The sequence below is a fragment of the Ictalurus punctatus genome, chromosome 5, assembly GCF_001660625.3.
Source record: "Ictalurus punctatus breed USDA103 chromosome 5, Coco_2.0, whole genome shotgun sequence".
NCBI lineage: Eukaryota > Metazoa > Chordata > Actinopteri > Siluriformes > Ictaluridae > Ictalurus > Ictalurus punctatus.
In genome coordinates, this window is record NC_030420.2 from 7809617 (window position 1) to 7830869 (window position 21253).

The window sequence follows — 21253 nt, forward strand, 5'->3', positions numbered from 1 at the left end:
CCTCAGAAACCTCCTGCCGAGACCAGAGCTCTTCCAGCATTTCTGCTGAAAGGGCTCTTTTGTGTGGAGGGGATGGGGGTCTGAGCCATGATAGTGGGTAGAGAAGCAGGCTTTTGGATAGGTTAGGATGTGGATTTGGGGAAGGAGCAGAGACAATAGAAATTTCACTACTCAGGAACTGGCATTAAATGGCACACCTTAGGACAAAGGCTCGGATTGGTTTCAAACTCCTGTTTGAATGCTTCCAATGTTGTGCCGCTTGGATGAATTATTGGCTGAAATTTCAATTTATTAATCAGACAAACAATGGCCAATGCATTAATAGTCATGGAAAGTCAAGGAATGAATGAAACCGTTCCTTACAAAAAAGCTGAAATTTATTCAGGATACTTGGCAGAGAATGCAGTCAGACAACACTGTGAATAGTTAAGTGTAAAGCGATGCAAAAGATGGACAATGAAAGTATTCTTATACCTCAAGAGAAACAGGAGACACTTGTTTTCTGGATTTGTCTCACCATTTTGTTAGATCATCTTACTAAATTTATAGGAGGACATCACAGTTATTCATGTTGGAATTTGTGAAACAGATAATGTATTAGAGCATAGTGATGTTGTAGATCACAATAATGTCAGAAAACCACGCACACACAAAAAAAATCACGATTAAAGGTTTCTCTTTTGGGTGACATGAATATAATAAACCACTGCATACATGTGACAACAATAAAGCTGTTTGAACAGAAGAATGGAAACAAAAGAAAGGATCACATTTCTCCACACTGGGCGATGACGATGGGTAGTTTGGGTTTGTTGTTTGGTCCTGTAGGCACGTTCTGCAACACATGTTTAAAGAAAGAGGTTAAATAATAGCATTTACAAAGCTTATGATGCCAAAAATGCCTCAGGTTTTTTTTCACCATAGTGTCATCTGAAATGTGACTAAAACCCATCAACAGAACTGAAATCATGCATTAATATTTCGCTTTCAGTATGGGCATGGCATAGTCCAAAACCAATTGGACACTGGACATTTTGGCTCTGGACTCCAGAACACTGGCTTTGAAATGAAACAGTTACAACGATGGTACAGTGCAGGGCTTCTGTTTTAATTAGAGGGTGTAGACGTGTGTAGAAATTACAGGCATTTTACTACATAGTGTCATCACTTTATGTAGCCAACAATAATTGTCCAATTTGCTTCTCACTCTGTACTTGGATAAGGGTGCTAACAAAAGGTCAAGAGCTGATCATAGCCAGGACATTTACAGGTATATGTGGCATGTTGTCTCACAACAAAATGAGGCACAGAACAAACTCCCACCATTATGATCTAACATGGATTCGCACCAGAAAATACTGACAAGCTTCAAGAAAAGAAGGGCCAGGGTTACAGCTGGATTACAGCATGACGGGGTGTGCTGTTATGGAAAAATAATCAGTGACAGCGTGGAGTTATCTGTTACAAGTTTGAGGTTTATTATTTGCTTAAAACAGCGCACCCAAAAATGTTTTATTCATCTAATATTATATATTATTATTAATCGATGAACAACAGGTCATACATTTTTATCCGTTTACTATTGTGGAAATTTGCCAGAACAAGTTAGTTCCTGTTATCACTTACGTTGTAACAGCTATAAACAGTCATTTCTGCACCAGATTCTCTTTTTCTCTCTCAAAGGTAATAATAAGAAAACAAGTATATTCGATGGGTGTGTCGCCACTCCCAACAAGTGTGGTCCTTCTTGTTACTAATTTGTATGTCTAATATACCCTTAAAATAACCATTAAAATAACCATTAAAGGAAGCTGTGACATTGACCTTGTTTGGATTTAATCAGTATATCTGCTAGTTATAATGATAATTCCATGTAAATCCCACAAACATTGAATCAATTGTTCTTGGAATATGCAGCCAATCAGAATCTCAGACGGGTACACAGATAGATGTATGGTTGTACAGGGAAAAGGTTTGCCTAAAAGTGCTGACGTGGGCAGGGTGTTCTTTCATAAATGTAAAATAAACATCTCCTTTCAGAAAGGAGTGAACCAGCTCTACCTGTTCTAGTGAACCAGCTGTTTCTATAGAAATTATAACATATTAGAACAAGTACATTGATATAAATTTGTCTTACACTGGCACTACTGTCCGAACTTCTGACCAGGTCCCGGTTTCACGATAAAATTCCCCGACGGTTAGTATTACCGTGTCACATTTAATTATCATTAAAACCGTGATTTATAAAACAAACGGTAAATGCTGTCCACACACACCCAGCATGAGTCTGACGCAAATCTAAAGTGTGGTCATATTTTGGCTTTTATAAAAATGTTAAGGGAAGCTTAATAGAAGATGATAACCTTGTCTGCAGATCTTACCAAAAGAAAGTTGCTGCGAAAGGGGGCTTTGGCGCTTCTTCCTCTTTTCCGCCCTCACTTTTAAATAGCTTATGAATGCCCATGCAGCCGTGTGCATGCACTTTCGCATTTGAATTACTGGCAATTTGGGGGGCAATTGCTTGAATGCTGGGTTCGTTTAAGGGACGTGCAGAAGAAGGTTGGGGGGGCCTCTGGGGGCTCGAGCCCCTGCCCTTTTTCTAAATGATTTGAAAGTGCCCCTGTCAACATTAATTAATAAACAATTATATTATGTAAAAAGCATTTGAATTCAAATTAACATGAGCGTACACAAAGTAGCAAATGAATCAAAGAAAGTCAGAGAATTTTCCTATTTATTTGTCTGACTCGAGTTTCGTCATGGCGCAATCGCGATGCCACCACTGCCACTGTATTAAGAATTCAACAGCAAGGTGCTATAAAAAGGTAGAGCTTTGAGATTTATAAACAGATGAGATAAAGTTTAAGCTGTGCTACTGTGATGGAATCAGTAAAAAGGCTTCTTTCTTTCTTTTATTTTTTAAAAGAGCTGCTAAAGATCCAGTGTCAAACTCAATGGTGGCCCTGTTCACACCTGGTATCAACATCCATCTCGGGTGATCTGATCACTCATGGACAGCTGAGACGGAGAGCTGTTTACACCTGGTATTTGTATGTATATCAAATGCACCACAACTAACCACCTGAGATTAGATTTCATGACATAAATAAGTTAACAAAGCGCTCCAGCAGTAGTATTTGTAAAAGTAGTTTTAATGGGGATAACCTTTACTTTACTCTTAATTCAGTAGAGTGCCTGAATCCTAAATGGTGTTCTATTGGGTACAGAAGTGCACTTCAGTGATTCTAAAATGTTATTACTGTTTAGCCCATATACAATCATGTGAAAAAGTAAGGACATCCCATGGAAATTGTTGGCTTTTTTGATATATTTGGACAAGCAAACATCTGATCCTCTTTGAAACAGTGCCTATTAATAAAGATGATACACTCTATCAAATGACACATAAAATTTACATTTTGTAGTAATTTTCACAATTTAAATTAACAACAACAACAAAAAAACCAGATCAGATCGGTTCACATGGAAAAAGTAAGTACACTCCTACATTTTTCACACCTTCAAATCCATAAAATTAGAATCAGGCGTTCAGGATTGGGTGCCAGTTATTAGAACTGCTTAGGGGGTGCAAGTGGAACCTGTCTTATTTATACACCTCTCATATCTAGTGTCTGGTGTTCCCTTTGTTATCGAGGTGTGTGGTGTCATCATGCCATGATCTAAAGAGTCCCCCAATAAGCGGCACAAGTTAGGGGTTAGTTAAGTGATCACGGAAGAGGTGGGTGTTTAGCTGTTTTTTGAAGATATTGACAGATTCTGCGTCCGGATTGAGGTTGGAAGTTCATTCCACCACTGAGGGACAGTTAGTTTGAAGGTTCTGGAAAGGGACCTCATGCCTCGCTGAGTAGGCACTACCAGTTGTCGGTCGTTAACAGATCGCAGGTTGCTGGAGGGAACATAAACCTCAAAGAGAGTTTGAGGTAGGACAGTGCTGTTCCAGACAAAGTCTTGTACGTGAGCATCAATAACTAGAATTTGATGCGGGCGGCCACAGGAAGCCAGTGGTGGTAAATGAAGAGGGGTGTGACATGGGTTCTTTTGGGCTGGTTGAAAACAAGGTGTGCTGCTGCATTCTGAATCATCTGAAAGGGTTTAATGGAGCTGGCTGGGAGGACTGGGAGAAGTGCGTTGCAATAACCAGTTTTAAGATAACAAGAGCCGGGACTAGTAGCTGTGTAGCCTGTTCAGTGAGATACGGTCTCGCTGTCATCAAACTATGTTTTAACTGAGTATGTCGGTTTTCAACCTCCAAAATGAATTCCATTAAAACAGCTTGCTAGCAAGTCATCATGTTAACAGGTAATAATCTTGAATTACTAATTTTCTCGAAACAACTAGCAAGATTCAATAAATGTAATCAAAGAAAAAATGTAGCATTTATTAGCACTACTCCACTACATGGTCAGTAAAATAGTTCAGATACTTATTAAAAAAAATAGTGTCACTACTGCATGATAAAAGCTTTTTAACGTTTTGTTTTGCAGCTTTCTGATTATGCTGTAGGCAGAAACACACTTACTTTACAAATACTCCAGAACAGAGCATGTTTCTATGATTAACCCGACCATCAGGTCATGGTGCCCAGTAGCTGTTAATGCACAACGAATTTGACAAAGCAGCCAGGAATACGAATCACTGTTGCTCTTTAGCTGCTCAGTGAATGCTGAAGAAGAGTAATTAAAAACACATGGTTAAAGCAAGTGTGGAGTTCACAGCCAAAAAGTAAAATGTACTTGGCTTACCAAGTCTTACGCTCAATGCATACTCCACTTAGCACAAAAAGCACTGAAAACATTCCTTCATCACAGGCCAGGTAAAGAGGACCGTGAAGATATCGTTAGACAGATGTGTGATGTCTATGGTCACGGACTACAAACGGTCACCAATTGCAGTGAATTGTAATCAAGAATTAAATACTATGGATGCATAGTACATCAGGTATTGTTCTAATACTGTGCTCATTTACGGGTAGTCTTGCTTGTAAAAATGCTCTGATACCAGGCTTTGACTAGGCCATTCTATAACCCTCCATTTCTTCTTTTTGATCCATCCCTTGATGGATTTGCTAGTGCGCTTAGCATCATTATCCTGTTGAAAGGTAGAAATTCCAATTTTTGGTCTCTGGTAAGAAGAGTTTAAAATGCACGCACGGTGCTGTGAATTGCGCACACAAAAAAGTGCATAAACATACATGTATACGCTATTCATGACCACTGTGTAAAAGAGGGAAACTAAAAAGAGCTAAGTAGCATGTTCCGTGATGTCCCAAATTGATTAATACTAAATAGGTTACTCATTTTGATATCAGTATCAGTATTAATGAGTATCAAAAAATGTGTATTAATTCTCATAGTTAGTGTGAAATTAAGTGTATTGATGCATCGATGCCAATTTGATTTAAGATCATATTACTTCCAGGAAGTGGGGACAATGTGTGTGCAATGAAATGTTTCGGCTGATATAATTGTACACACCATCTAAATAAAGCTGGAATTCTGTGCTCTAACCTCACAGTCACTCATCAGTATCTAGTGAAAATGACTAATGCATCAAATCTATGTTGCTCACTGAATGACATCATACACTGCACAAAAACACTTATTCATTCTGACGGTGTCAAAGCTCATGGCTTCATCATACACGTTTTAAAGGCAGCATTAGTTTAGTACATGACTGCAACTAGCCTTATAATATAAACATCTGAAGAGCAAGATTATTCAAAGTTTATGGTTGTTTTACTGGGAGTCGTTTGATGATTTAAACTCAGAAGCTTACCTCAATTTTTCTCATGATGAGCAAACCATCCACCACTTTGCCTGAAATGAAAATAAATAATTAAGGAAAAATGCAAGGAATAGTCAAACAGACATTCAGGCATTTCAGAGTTATGCTTAAATCAAGATTTCTGGAGCACCATTAATCATGTCTCTATTTTAAAGTGTCTTGGAGGAATGATGTGTGTATATATACACATGAAACCCACTTCACTTTTCCCCCAACTTGGAAACACAATAGATTTGCAGAATAGGATAGAGTTTCTAGCACTCACCGAACACTACGTGCTTCCCGTCTAACCAGTCACATTTTGTACAAGTGATGAAAAACTGGCAGCCATTTGTTCCTGGGCCACTATTTGCCTGTGGAGAGAGAAAAAAAAAAAGAGGAATGAACACGTTAATAAGATTCAAAACGGGAAAACCGTACAAATGAATATTAGAACTCTACTGATACATTAAGGTCCACCACAAATATCATAAAAGTTCAAACAAATCAAAATACAGTGGTGCTTGAACGTTTGTGAATATATAGAATATAGCAGAATTTTCTATATATCTGCATAAATATGACCTAAAACAGCATCAGATTTTCTAGTCCTTCAGAAGTCTTACATGTGGACAAGGAGAACCGAATTAAACAAATGAGGCAAAAAAATTTTATACTTGGCCATTTATTTATTAAGGAAAATGATCCAATATTGCATATCTGTGAGTGGTAAAAGTATGTGAACCTCTAGGATTAGCAGTTTAATTTGAAGGTGAAATTAGAGTCAGGTGTTTTCAATGAATGGGAAGACAATCAGGTGAGTGAGCGCCCTATTTTATTTAAAGAACAGTTATCTATCAGAGTCTGATCTTCACAACACGTTTGTGGAACTGTATCATGGCATGAACAAAGGAGATTTCTGAGGACCTCAGAAAAAGTTGTTGCTCATCAGGCTGGAAAAGGTTACAAAACCATCTGTGAAGAGTTTGGACTTCACCAATCCACAGTCAGACAGATTGTGTAGGAAATTTAAGACCATTGTTACCCTCCACATGAGTGGTTGACCATCACCGATCACTCCAAGAGCAAGACGTGTCACAGTCCACGAGGTCCCAAAAGTAACCCAGGGTAACTTCTAAGCAACTAAAAGCCTCTCTCATATTGGCTAATGTTAATGTTCATGAGTCCACCATCAGCAGAACACTGAACAACAATGGTGCGCTAACAATCACTTGGACAAGACAGAAGGCTATTGGAAAAATGTTTTGTGGACAGATGAGTCCAAAATAGAATTTTTGGTTTAAATGAGAAGCGTTATGTTTGGAGAAAAGAAAACACTGCATTCCAGCATAAGAACCTAATCCCACCTGTGAAACGTGTTGTTGGTAGTATCATGGTTTGGGCCAGGATGTCTTGTCATCATTGATGGACCAATGAATTCTGAATTATACCAGTAAGTTCTAAATGAAAATATCAGGATCTGCCCGTTATCTGAATCTCAAGACAAAGTGGGTTATGCAGCAAGACAACGACCCACACAAGTCATTCTACTGAAGAATAGTTAAAGAAGAATAAAATTAATGTTTTGGAATGGCCAAGTCAAAGTCCTGACCTTAATCCAACAGAAATGTTGTGTAAGAACCTGAAGCAAGCAGTTCATGTGAGGAAACCCACCAACATCCTAGAGTTGAAGCTGTTCTGTACTGAGGAATGGACTAAAACTCCTCCACACAGATGTTCAGGACTGATCAACAGTTAGGGTACCGTAAACATTTACTTGTAGCTGTTGCTGCACAAGGGGGTGGCACCAGATACCGAAAGCAAAGGTATACATACTTTTGTCACTCGTAGATGTGTAATATTGGATCATTTTCCTCAATAAATAAATAAATGACCAAATGTAATAATTTTTGTTTCATTTGTTTAATTGGGTTCTCTTTATCTACTTTTAGGACTTGTGTGAAAACCTGATGTTGTTTTAGGTCATATTTATGCAGAAATATATAAAATTCTACAAACGTTCAAGCACCACTGTATTTAGCTTTAGTTGAACTTTTATTATGTCCTTGGTGGAACTTTGTGTCATTAGAGTTCTAGTATCTTTTTGTATTGTTATTTTTTCACACATTGCCAGTCACATATAACTGGTTGACTGTTGGTCATTATTTGCGGTTTTGTTTTCCTTCTTTGAATCTTAAACGCTTGAATTTGATTGTCAGCATTTTTTTTTGTAACAGTAACAGTTTTCTTTCACAAAGAGTCCTCAGAGTTGTGGCTATTTTTGTCTGATTTAAGTGAGAGAAAAATGACAGGCTGGTGAGGAATGGCAGTTTGCTCTACAACATTAAACCTAACCATGAATGGAAAAAAGTACTGCATATCATTGTGATATATAAAAATTGGACTCGTTGGCAAATTGCAGTGGTACAAGAGGAATAAAATATGGTGGGACGTATTTTTTTTTAGAAAAAAAAGAAAAACTACTTGTGTGCTAACACAAACTATGCTTTGTGTTGAGTTGCATCACAAAACCCTGTAGTTGATTACTTTCCTAAAACAGCACACCCCATTATGTTTTGTTCCTTATAGAACACTTGCATGACTTGTTTGTCAACCACAGCAGTGACAGTTTTCACACTTTGACTTGTCTGCACACTCAATAACATATATTAAAAGAACAATGTAAATGGATCAGTGTATCTCTGAAGGAAGTTTGGCTTGCATTATGACCAGATCTCAGGTGGGCACGACATAAAAACTGTTTGCATCACGTTCTAGGCTGGGAGGAGGGGGGGGGGGGGGGGGGGGGGTTGAAACACACCTGCATGATACGTAGAATTATTTATACAGTACACTGAGTTATTCCAAAAAAACTACAGGAAAGACTGTGTAGAGGGGGGGTGGGGGGTGGGAGGTGTCCTCTCATAAGGATGACTCTCATAATATAAAGAAATTTCTGGCAATGCTACTGACAGCTCCCTGACTTCGCACACTCTCCTGACTCATGAGCTTATTTACATACTGTGCAGGAGGAACAGGAATACAAAGTGTAGATGTTGAGCAGGGAAATAAATACAAGGTATAAACAAGGGGCCACTTTTTTGGCAAATCCTCTAAAACACTTTCAAATGCATCTATGATTCTACAAAAAGTGTCCCAAAAGTCCCCATACATAGGGAAAACTAACACTTTTTTAGCTAAATGTAACAAACATCCTCTACATGATTGCCATTTCTTTCTTTTCTTTTCTCTCACCTTGCCTCTCCCACTTACGATGAACTTACGGTGTTATGAATGTAACTGCATGTATATTGCACCCTTGCGACAGCTTCTCGATCCAGCCATGAGAATGATTTCAATATGGTCTGTTTTTGTCAAAGGTATTCTTAAAGGCTATCTGAAAAATAAATTTATATGCACTGCCTGGCCAAAAAAAAAAGGTCTCTGTTTGGATTTAAATAAGCAAATACTTAAGAGCCTATGATTGGATCCTTATTGCAGTTATTAATGTGTTTTAGCTGGCAACAATTATTTTAACTCTATCTGATGCAGTGTGTAGCTTCTCATTTCTTAAACAACCATGTCGGAAGACTTATCGCCGGGTCGTGGAAAAGATGTTGCTGTGGTTCAGAAGGGGCAAATTACTGGCCTGCATCAAGCAAAGAAAACAACTAAGGAGATTGCTGAAAATCCTCAAATTTGGTTAAGAACTGTCCAACGCATTATTAAAACCTGGAAGAAATGTTCAAAATCTTGAATGATCGTGATTGGAGATCTTTAAAACGCTTGGTGAAGAAGTCACATTGTAAAAAAATCAACAGTGGAACTCACGGTTATGTTTAATAGTGAAAGTAAGAGCATTTCCACACGCACAATGTGACAAGGGACTAAACAGCTGTGTGAGGCTAAGCAGATAAAAACGGCTTCAATTTGCTAGGGAGCATAAAGATTGGACTGTGGAGCAATGGAAAAAGATCATGTGGTCTGATGAGTCCAGATTTACCCTGTTCCAAAGTGATGGGTGCACCAGGGTAAGAAGGGAAACACATGAAGCGATGAACCCATCATGCATAGTGCCTAGTGTGCAAGCCTCTGGAGGCAGTGTTATGATCTGGGGCTCAGAAACATTATGCAGCAATAAAACGAAATCAGCTGAGTACCTGAATGTACTGAATAACCAGGTTATCCCATCAATGGATTTTTTTTCCCCTGACAGCACAAGCATATTCCAGAATGACAATGCCAAGATTGATTGCCAAGGGTGAAATTATGAATGTTTCAGGGAGCATGAGGATTTTCACACATGACTTGCCCACCACAGAGTCCTGTCCTGAACCCCATCGAAAGTCCTTGTGATGTTTCTGGAGGAGACTTGTGCAGTTTCAGGTAAAACGTGTGACTTGTTCATCATGCTGAACAAACAAACTTAACAAACACACACGGCAAAAAATGACATTTTAGCAAGTGAATCTATCTTGACTGTAGTCAAATGTATCTAGTGTTTTCTACTATACAATTACAATAACCCAAATATAAGATTATTAATCCTATTTTGAGACATTTTTACTAATTTTAAGATTTTGATTTTCTTATTCTATTGGCAGATCATTTTGCTCATTTCACGCTTTTTTCCCTACTGTAGAAAGAAGCTAAATTATCTGCCAATTGTATCTGTATTGTATACCTTGTATTTATTTCCCTGCTCAACGTCTACACTTCGTATTCGTATATATTTTGTACTGTACTGTTTGGTTTCATTTGAAAATGGCATAAGAAATGGTGTGTGTGTGTGTGTCAGATAAGGTTATTACAGTTCAATAATGTTACATATACACAATTAAATAGAACTTACATTAAACACAACAGTATCAAAATACTGAATCCTTCATATTATCCAGACATAGTGTTTTTACTTGCTTAGAGTACATTAATATTGTAGAGTACTGTATCAGCAATATCTCCTACTATGTCACATTTTGACTTCATACAATGTTTATAGTTTTGTTCATTTTTTAAAAATTGTTTATTTTTACGTGCTTAGTGCACATTAATAATCGTGCATGGTCTTTTGTCTGTGTTCAATGTTTACTGTTTGCTACTTTTTGTACTACATAAGTGTTCACTTGCCATTTTTGCACTGTGTCTGGGTAGGAGTGTGCAACTGTAGCACAAGAATTTCACTGGTAGATGCTTAAAGCACTCTTTATGTACATGACAAACTTGAAACTTGATAGAAAATGAGCGTGTATGTGAGCGAGTATATTTACAGGTGAATTTGTATCAATAGGACATATCCAGCATTGAATGTATAATTTAAAAATTTATATTCTATATTATAATATGCATTCACTGTCCGCATTTTCCATACCATTCTGTGTAAACATTAGAGATATTGTGTGCTAAAATCCCAGGAGATCAGCAGTTTCTTATATACTCAAACCAGCCAACAATCATGGTCATGGTCAATGTCACAGAGGTCACATTAATCCCCATTCTGATGCTTGATGTGAACATTAACTGAAGCTCTTGACCCGTATCGGCATTATTTTATGCACTGCAGCCATATAATTTAGGATAATTGCATTAAAATACCTTTGTAAAGTTCATTCATGTGGTGGCTGAATCTGAGCTGAAATAAATGACTCATTTTACCAACTGCAGTAAGTTTGAGTGGGCCGGCAACTAGCACCTCTTTTTAATTAGTATTTTTTTTTATTACAGAGTCTTAGGATTTTTTTGAAGCCATAACGCAACATCACCTCTTGATGATCATTTGTTTATTATACATTATTAATAAGTCAACCTCATTATTAAAGAGTAAAATCACAGATCGTTCTCCCGTGCAATATCCCGCTGAATTCCCTACTCACACCAGTCCAATCGCTCGCAACGTGCATTTGGAAATAAGAGCGTAAAATTATCTGCTGCAATCAGCTGTGAAATTTTCAATTTAACATTTGAAAAGAGTTCCAGCCTTACCTGACCCATTGTACCTGATGATCCAATTCAAGGTGTACATATTACATGTTAATACAAGGTGTAAATATTAGTGATCACTTACCATAGACAGCAAGCCAGGAGTAGAATGTTTCAGTTTAAAATTTTCATCTGCAAATGGACCTCTGTAGATGCTGCAGATTCCCGTGCCATCTCCCTGTGAGAAAACATCATGGAATGAGAGATCTGAAGTTCATGCCACATACACACTCGTCTATTAGTTAACCAAGCTGCATCTGATGGGTTTGAACACTAGAGGGTGAGAGAGGACATTCAGGCAGTGAGCTGTCTTTCTAAAACCCAGTGAACCAGAACTCTTAGTATTAGCTAACAACATTGCAGGTTTTATCTATACTGAATTAATCTATATTGGGTAAAGCTACACAAAATATGCTTAATGGATGCAAAAGTTAGGTTATTTTATGCGGCTCGAATGGGATTTCTGGGCATATGCCCGTTAAAGCAAGATACTTCAGGTCGCAACATCTATGCTGCATCTAAAACATCTCCTCTCTTAAAATGTAGTAGTAAAAATATCAAAACTCAACAGAACTTTTCTTGTCCACCTGTGACCACCCATTATTATTAATTATTTTCATGTAGGAGGCTTTAAACTCCACCCACACAACATAATCCCGTCATGTCGTATATCCCTGAAAAGCTTGTCTCAATTTATGCATCATGATGATACATGTCAATATGTCCTTTATAGAACTTATAAACCACACTAATTAGTGTGGAAACATATTAAAACACAGTGTATTTTTAAACCAATAGACAACAGATCAGAATTTCAGTTTTCATTTCCTTATATTACATCTAGATGTGTTAAACAATTTAGAATATGGCAACTTTTGTTTGAACCCGCACATTTTTTAAGTGATCAAAAACATGTAACTGATAGATGTTCCTTGCTGCCCAGGTGTGCCCTGTTAAACTGAACGAAGAGAGGGTATGCACATGACGTCACGGTAGCCAGAACTCGCCGTGGTCACGCCCACTGAGTGGCAAAAAGACTGAGTGGCAGCATTAGTGTACAAAGTCGTGTGGCTTCTGCTTGGTTGGAGTGAAAACCTGCACCCACACCGGCCCTTTCTGGATACGAATGGATACCCCTGTTCTAGAGCAATCTCATCATTTTCTACATCATCGAATTCTCTGGTGCAGATCACTCCTTTGCAGTAATTAAGAGTGGGATGTGGAAGGACCTTTATTTCAAATGAGCCAAAAAATTTACACAAAGTATATTCTCTGCATTGGCTTTTTTAGACCATTCTACCAGAATCTGTCCAGATCTCAGTTTCTTCACACCTTTCACTGCACCAGCTATTCCTCTAATGCCCTTATGAATGACAAAAGGAGATTTTGTGATCGGCATATCCAAAGACATTGAATAATTATGAATTTTGTCCAACCTCCAGTACTTAGCATGGGAGCATATTGTTTCTCGGAGTTACAGTCTGTGTATAAATCTAAAAGACGCTTCTTGGAGGTATGCTTGGTAGCCATGTGTAAAGTGTTTTACTTCATCATCTCTACTCCCCACCCACCTCGGAGTCCAACAAGGGAATGCACAGAGCTGCAGATATCCAGCAGATTACACCCTAACCCCATAGGGACGGTATACTTGAGCAAAAGGGGCATCAAAGGCTCAGTCCGCTCGATTGACACTTAGCCAACGCCTTCTTGGAGTACCAGAATGATACTTGATATTATATCTCACAGTATTCCCAGGGCAAGTCTTGACCAGCCAAGTGACTGGAATGGGCCTTTCCACCCTCCACTCTAGATAAAGTAGGAGCCAAAGCACCATGTTGAAAAAATGGAAGCTGTAGCAAACCACATTTCTCAGGGACCAGGATCTCTTCTTTTATCGACATGGGTCGCAACTCACGGCAAACGAGTTTATCAAACATTTTAAGTCTTTTCTATGCATACTAAACAGGCCGCCAAGTAGTATAGCATTTTGCACTACATTCATCTATAGAGTATACATTTTTTTCAAGAGTCACATAATGCATACAATCTCCCAGGCCATTTTTAAAGGTACATGGGAACTTAGCCTTCAATTTTTGCAGTATGACTCACCTGATTAAGAGAGTGGCAAAAGCCATCATGTTCTTGGCAGAACTGTCTGTGTTTATTCCAAATATTGCTCCAGTATAAGTGAGCCCAACTGGTCTTTTGAAAATCCCAATTTTACCTTCGACCAATGTAAAAAAACTGACATTTTAAATTAAATTACTACACGTCTTACACAACTTGAAGAGAAGTGAATCCTGTCCAGAATATTCTGCCACAGTTTTTCTGAAATCTGTGTATTGAGCTCTTTCTCTCATTGTTGTTCTAATAAAGATAGGGGCTTTCGAACCGTACGAATGAAGTACATTACTGCACATACCAATGGCATTTTTAGACTGAGGGCTAATATTCACTTTGGTATCTAAGAGTGAATTAGGTGGCAGCAGTGGAAATTGGCAGCTACTTATGACATAACTGCACAGCTGCAAATACCTAAAGAAGTGTAAACGTGATAAAGTGTGTACTAAGTTGTTCTAAGGATATGAAAGTGTTTTCAACATACAGATCTTTTAATGGAGGGCATAAACATATTTTTTTAGTATTAGGCTAAATCTATCTTAAATAATCTAAAGATTATGTTAAGGTTAAAGCTGTACAGTATTTATGTTGTAATGTACATATGAATTAAGATCATGTTTGAGCAGCTTAGGATGCCATGTTAGAAGCTTAATAATAATAATAATAATAATAAAATTATAATAATAAACCTAAAGGAATATGTTTGTTCTACTGCTACAGTAAATATTCATTCAGGAATTGGAACATGTAATGGTCAATATGTAGAGGCTGTCACAGGATTTACCCCACCCAGATGGCAAACACACGATACCTTAAACAAATTTACAGCTCATTCAGCTGTTGTGTGCTTCAGTTGAATTCAGTAATAAGTCATAGAGTCGTGAAAGACCCGGGTTCTGCATATTTACATAAAAAAACCACTGCAAACTTACATTTACAAAGTCGCCACCTTGAATCATGAAGTCTTTAATAACCCTGCAAAAGAGAGAATAATAAAACAGAACAAGGTAAATAATATAATTAGAGATGCACCGATACTAAATTTCTCAGCCGATACCGATTATTCAGCACGATATCGGCCGATACCGATAGTTCTGCCTTTTATGCCTTCTTTTAAATTAATAATAATTAAATCCACAATTCTGAAAGAAATGCAAATAAAACTTTATTCTTTTCATTTCAACAAGTTGTTTCACAGTAACTGGTCTCATAAACAGAAAACACATGACTCAAATTAACATTAACACATGAACTCAATTCTGAAGATTAAAGTAAGATTTATTAACAGAATCCTGTTAGTCTCACATTCACTCACCACAAACAAAAGCATTTCTACTTTATCACTGAACATCAAACTGGTGATATATAGGCCTAATATAAACCTTTTTTTTTAATGATATTAACTCATATTAACATTAACTACACATGAAATATACTACTCTACAAATATTTTACTGTGCAATATATAACTTTTTTCAATTCATCTTCATTTAAAACTTTCAACGGTGTATTGGTCCTTTAATTCAGCATGAGCAGCTCGAGTAGAGCGGGGGAAGTGGGGGGAATTAGACTTGATGCCTTCACTGCTGCAGCGTCCAGTGTAAAATTTTTAGCAGTGCAGAGCTTACAGAGCTTACAAACTACAGTTTTCTCATCATTCCACACAAGAGACATCTTCTTTACAAAATCGATGTGTTTTCCCACCCTCTTTTTATTGACAGGATATAATAGGCCCTGATCATCGGATGTTTTTAAATTATCGGCCAATAGTTGATAGCGGGAAAAATAGCCTTTATCGGCCGATACATCGGTGCACCTCTAAATATAATGTACTGCATTAAAAAGAGCAATATGCATTTGGCAACTCATGGGGCATCGGTGTAATAGTGTATTTGTGAAGGGCTACAGTACAGGCTAACTGTTAGCTCCTATATTATAACAGCTGCAACCAACTGATGTCATTCCACATTCAGTTCATGGATCCAAAGAAACTTTCACATTCTTCGTCAAAGAAATCAACATCATCTTGCTTAACAGAGTTATAAACTATGACCTTCGAGCTGTTTATCCATAATGCCTTCTAGCAGATTACACCATGTCCCTAATACAGTACATGTTTGTAAGATTGAAATGGGTTGCTAGGAAAATAAAGATATGGGACGCAGGCTTGGGACAACTTAGACACCTCTTTATTTTCCATTCTTTCTTTTCCAAGCACTTTCTGACTCCTGGTCTTGCACGGACACATACACAACAACAATCACAAACACAGTTCAGCTTCTGCTCTAGTGCTCTGGCTTCCATGCCACTTCCTCCTTAGAACTTAGAAGGCTTTAAACTCTGCCCATTCAACATAATCACATCACGTCATATATCCTGTGCCAAGATGGTACCGTGTTAGTGGCAACCAATTACAGCAGCTCCTCCTGTCTCTAAATATATCTACTGCAAAAGGCTCACTCCACCACAGTAAGAATCACTTCTATTGATTTCTAGCGCACATTTAACACCATCCACCTTCTCCTGCTGATAGAGAAGAGGAGAAGAATGCTGGTGGACGTTTCCATGATCTCCTGGGTCACTGACTACCTGTCGGACAGACCCCAGGCTGTGTGGCTGGGAACCTGCCTGTCTGAGCACCTGCTGTGCAGCACTGGAGCACCACAGGAAACCATGATCTCCCTCTTCCTTTCACCCTGTACACCGCAGATTTTCAGTACAGGTCGGATCTCTGCCGCCTTCAGAAAACCTGACAACTCTGTGGTGGCCGGGTGCATCAGGACAGGAAGAGGATTACAGGGACCTAGTCAACAACTTTGTGCAGTGGTGCGTGAAAAACCATCTGCTTGTCAATGTGGTCAAGACCAAGGAAATGGTGGTGGACTACAGGAAGAAGAGGACCACAACCATCCCTATTACCATTATGGGTCAGGATGTTGACCTGGTTGGCACCTACAGATACCTTGGTGTCCCATCTCGACAACAAGCTGGACTGGAAAGTCAATTCAGAGGCTGTGTATAGAAAACGGATGAGCAGAATCTACTTTCTGAGGAAGCTCAGGTCCTTTAATGTTTGTACAAAGATGCTAGAGATCTTCTACCAGTCTTTGGTAGCCAGCACAGTCTTGTTTGCAGCAGTATGCTGGGGAGGTGGCATCAGAGCTGGAGATGGAAAACAAAAACTTCAACAAACATGATCAAGAATGCCGGCTCGGTCTTGGTCTGCTCTCTGTACGGTTCTGATGCGGTGGAGGAAAAGAGGACACTCAATCAACTCAAAGCCATTCTGTACAACAAACAGCACCCCCTCCATGACCTACTGGTTACAGCGGAGCTCCTTTAGTAGAAGACTCATTCAGCTGTTCTGTAGAAAGGAGCAGTAAAGGAGGTCATTTGTACAAACAGCGATTAAACTGTACAACAGCTCATCAGAGTATTGGGACACTATTTTGCGTTGAGCCAGTTCATTTTCAGTTCATCCTTGAACTGAAAGTTTATTTCTGTTTACAATGTTTACACTGCACTACCACATCAAACTCTTACACTGTATACTTTTATATATATATATATATATATATATATATATATATATATATATATATATATATATATATATATATATATATATATTCTTATTTTGTTTCATTTACCATGTTAAATTGCTTTTATACTCAGAACCAAAAACCTCTGTTTCTATATGACCTGTAGTCATGAAATTTTGCATGCTCGTTCCAACCCTATTTGGAAGGATATCACAAAGGAATTTCCCAAAATGCACACTTCCTCCTTTTTTCCTCCTCACTGCCACTTAACAGTGAACTAACCACAGGTGCACCCTTATCCCTACCAATCATTCACCAGCCAACACTCGACTGCACCCCCACGGCCACAATGCTTTTGTGCAGCTATAACTCGTAGGATCTTTAAACAACAATGAGCCTGTTGTTGGAGACGCGATACAATCAGCAAGGAAATAAAGTGTTCTCTATGATATGAAGAGATTGAGGAGTCAGTTTTGCTGTTTGTGTTCTCTGGGTGGAAGTTGCGCATAGATCGTTGCAAAAAAAAAAAAAAAAAAAGCTTAGCTAGTCTATTTTGTTGATAAAAAAGTGAGTAAAAAATGCAGAAAGGGTACTACACAGATATGAGGATGCCCCTCATGTGTGTGATGTGTGGAAAAGGTTGTTGAGCTTCACAAAAAGGGAAGTTGCTATAAGAAAATAGCACAAGCATTGAAAATGCCCATTTCCACCATCAGGGCAATAATTAAGAAGTTCTAGTCAACTGGAAATGTTATGATTAAACCTGGAAGAGGACATGTGTCTATACTGTCTCAACACACTGTGAAGAGGATGGTTACAAAAACTCTCCAAGGATCACAGATAGAGAACTGCAGAAGTTAGTTGCGTCTTGGGGTCAGAAAGCCTCCAAAACTACAATCCGAAATCATTTACATCACCACAAGTTGTTTGGAAGGGTTTCAAGAAAAAAGCCTCTACTCTCATCCAAAAACAAACTCAAGAGTCTTCAGTTTGCCAGACACTACTGGAACTTCAAATGGGTTCGGGTTCTATGGTCAGTTGAAACCAAAATAGAGCTTTTTGGAAATAAACACCAAAGGTGGTTTTGGAACGCAGGGAGGTAGCCAGAGGACCTGGACATTTTGTTAGGATACATGGCATCATGGACTCTATCAAATATCACCAGATATTAAATGAAAACCTGGCTGCCTCTGCCAGAAAGCTTAAAATGGGCCGTGGTTGGATCTTCCAGCAGGACAATGATCCAAAACATACATCAACATCAACACTGACCACAAAATCAAGGTCCTGCCATGGCCATCCCAGTCCCCTGATCTGAAACCCATAGAAAACCTGTGACATGAACTGAAAAGGAGAGTCCACCAGCATGGACCTTGAATTTTGAAGGATCTAGAGAGATTCTCTATGGAGGAATGGTCTCAGATCCCTTTTCATGTATTCTCCAACCTCATCAGGCATTATAGGAGAAGACTCAGAGCTGTTATCTTGGCAAAGGGGGGTAGCACAAAGTATTGACTAAAAGGGTACCAATAATTGTTGCACACCTATATTTAACAAAGTTTATATATATATATATATATATATATATATATATATATATATATATATATATATAAATTGTTTGATATCCATGAGAGCAAAGTATTTTTTTGGGGGGGGGCTTTGGACTGCAATTGATACTAACAGTTTTGCTACAATGAATAAGGACTACAATTGCTATGATAGTTTTAGTACTGCAATTGCCACAAACTTGCACAGAAGTCTCCGTCAGTGAACAGTGGATAACTTCAACAAAATAGACTTCATGTGAAAACTCTACTGAATTTCCTGGTTACTCAATTGCACTTTTTGGCCAGGTAGTACACAGTTATAGAAGTGAACTGTGTATAACACTATCCGGTGTCACTATCCGGGTCTTCTCAAGGTTTCTTCCTCCTATTGTCTCAGGGAGATTTTCTTTGCCAAGATCGCCACTGGCTTGCTCTTTAGGAACAAATTTTATATCTTGAATTTATATAGTTCTGTAAAACTGCTTTGTTAAAAGTGCTATACAGATACAACTGAACTGAACTGAATTAAAGACAATCCTGCAAATCCACATTTTAGTGAATAAAAAAATGTGAAAATCATGACAGTCAGAGCCATCACTCAATAGTAAATTTTTTTTTTTTAAATGTTCATTCATTCATCTTCAGTATGGGAAAAATAAACATTTGCCATGCAACAGTAGTCAAATGAAACCAATCTGATAATCTGCTAGTGTCTGGTGCCCACTAGGTAACTTTGCAAAATTTCTTTTTGCTAAAATTAATTAAAAATTAATTAATTAATTAAAATTTCTAAAATGAAATACAGTGTTGGTCAGAGTTTGAAGAAGCAGAGGATTCTACTGGTGAAATGATTTGTACCGTGACATTGGATCACAATAAAGATAACGGATGGAAAATATAGAGCCATAAGCCTTACCTATGGAACGTGCATCCTTTGAATCCGATAGGAACACCGTCTTTCCTGTAAATGATTTGCATGATTCAAATAAAGGTGAAAGAAATGGAAATAGGAAAAATATCACAGCAGACTTCACAACAGGCTAAATCGAACACCAAACAGATTTAAAGTTGAACAAGATTGATCTTTACTGTGTTACTAAAAAAGCTTGAAGCAAGGCTTTTATGGGGTAAAAGGTATTTGTCACAGTAAGTCAGGAAATTCAAGGACAAGCATGCTGACAGAAATGAGGCTTCAAAAAGGTGTAAAATGACACCCGATCTGTAAACAGATCCCCTGAGACTCAGTACAAAGCAATTAGACTGGGTTACCTGAATTCTCCTGTGCAGAACTGCCTGCAAGACAAAACACAAGTGCATTGTAAAAACACAACACACAGACACATTAGGTTTTACACACCAACTACATCAGTTATAAAATAAAAAATAACACAGACAAATATTTTCGACTTCTATTAGAGTTTAGGAAATAAATGGAAAATCGAAAACATCTGTTCTTATTCACTGAACGTTCCATGAAGTAATGAGCAGCAGCGAAATACATAAAATCATGCAAATACATGCCAAGAGCCTCAGTTAATGTTCATATCAAAAGCTGTTCACATCGCCTAGACTATTCCCATCTGTCAACCGTCTATCTTCACTAAGCCTGTGCCCAATGTAGGCTCAGTTTTCTGCTGTTTTAGTCCATCTTCCACAAGGTTTGAAGTGTTGTGTCTTCTTAGAGGCTTTTCTTCTCAGTGCGGTTGTAAAGAGTGGTTATTTGAGTTACTGTAGCCTTCCTGTAAGCTTGAACCAGTCTGACCATTCTCAACAACAAAGCAGAACTACTACTCACTGGATGTTTTTTGTTTTCCGTACCATTCTGTGTACACTCTAGAGACTGTTGTGTGTGAAAATCCCAGGAGAGCAGCAGTTTATGAAATACTCAAACCAGCCATTCCTCATTCTGATGTGTGATGTGAACATTAACTGAAGCTCTTGACCTGTATCTGATGATTTCATGCACTTCTGCCACAAGTACTATCTTAGTGGTAACACGTACTATCTTAGGCTATACTATCTTAGTGATAAAATATATATATATATATATATATATATATATATATATATATATATATATACACACACATACACACATACACACACAGCAATAAAGAAAAGTTTATTTATATTCTTAAATCAGCTGGATAGTTGTGACAAATTTGAGTAAATTCAATACTGAGCAAACTAATTGTGATGATCATTTAAAACATTTTTGTGCCGCCCTGAAATTACATGAATTACATGAGGGTGTAGGTGGTGTAGGACGTGTAGGCCCGC

General features: G+C 38.0%; 1 protein-coding gene across 1 annotated transcript in view; it reads right to left on the reverse strand.

Moving 5' to 3' along the window:
• Positions 1-355: 355 nt before the first annotated feature.
• The window catches only part of ppih (peptidylprolyl isomerase H (cyclophilin H)), a 37822-nt gene continuing 16924 nt past the window's right edge, over positions 356-21253 (reverse strand). The window contains 7 exon segments of the mRNA NM_001200580.1: positions 356-835; positions 5797-5837; positions 6071-6158; positions 11846-11938; positions 14814-14856; positions 19890-19934; positions 20243-20266. Of these exon segments, the coding sequence (NP_001187509.1) occupies positions 767-835; positions 5797-5837; positions 6071-6158; positions 11846-11938; positions 14814-14856; positions 19890-19934; positions 20243-20266 (403 nt within the window). The 3' untranslated portion in view covers positions 356-766.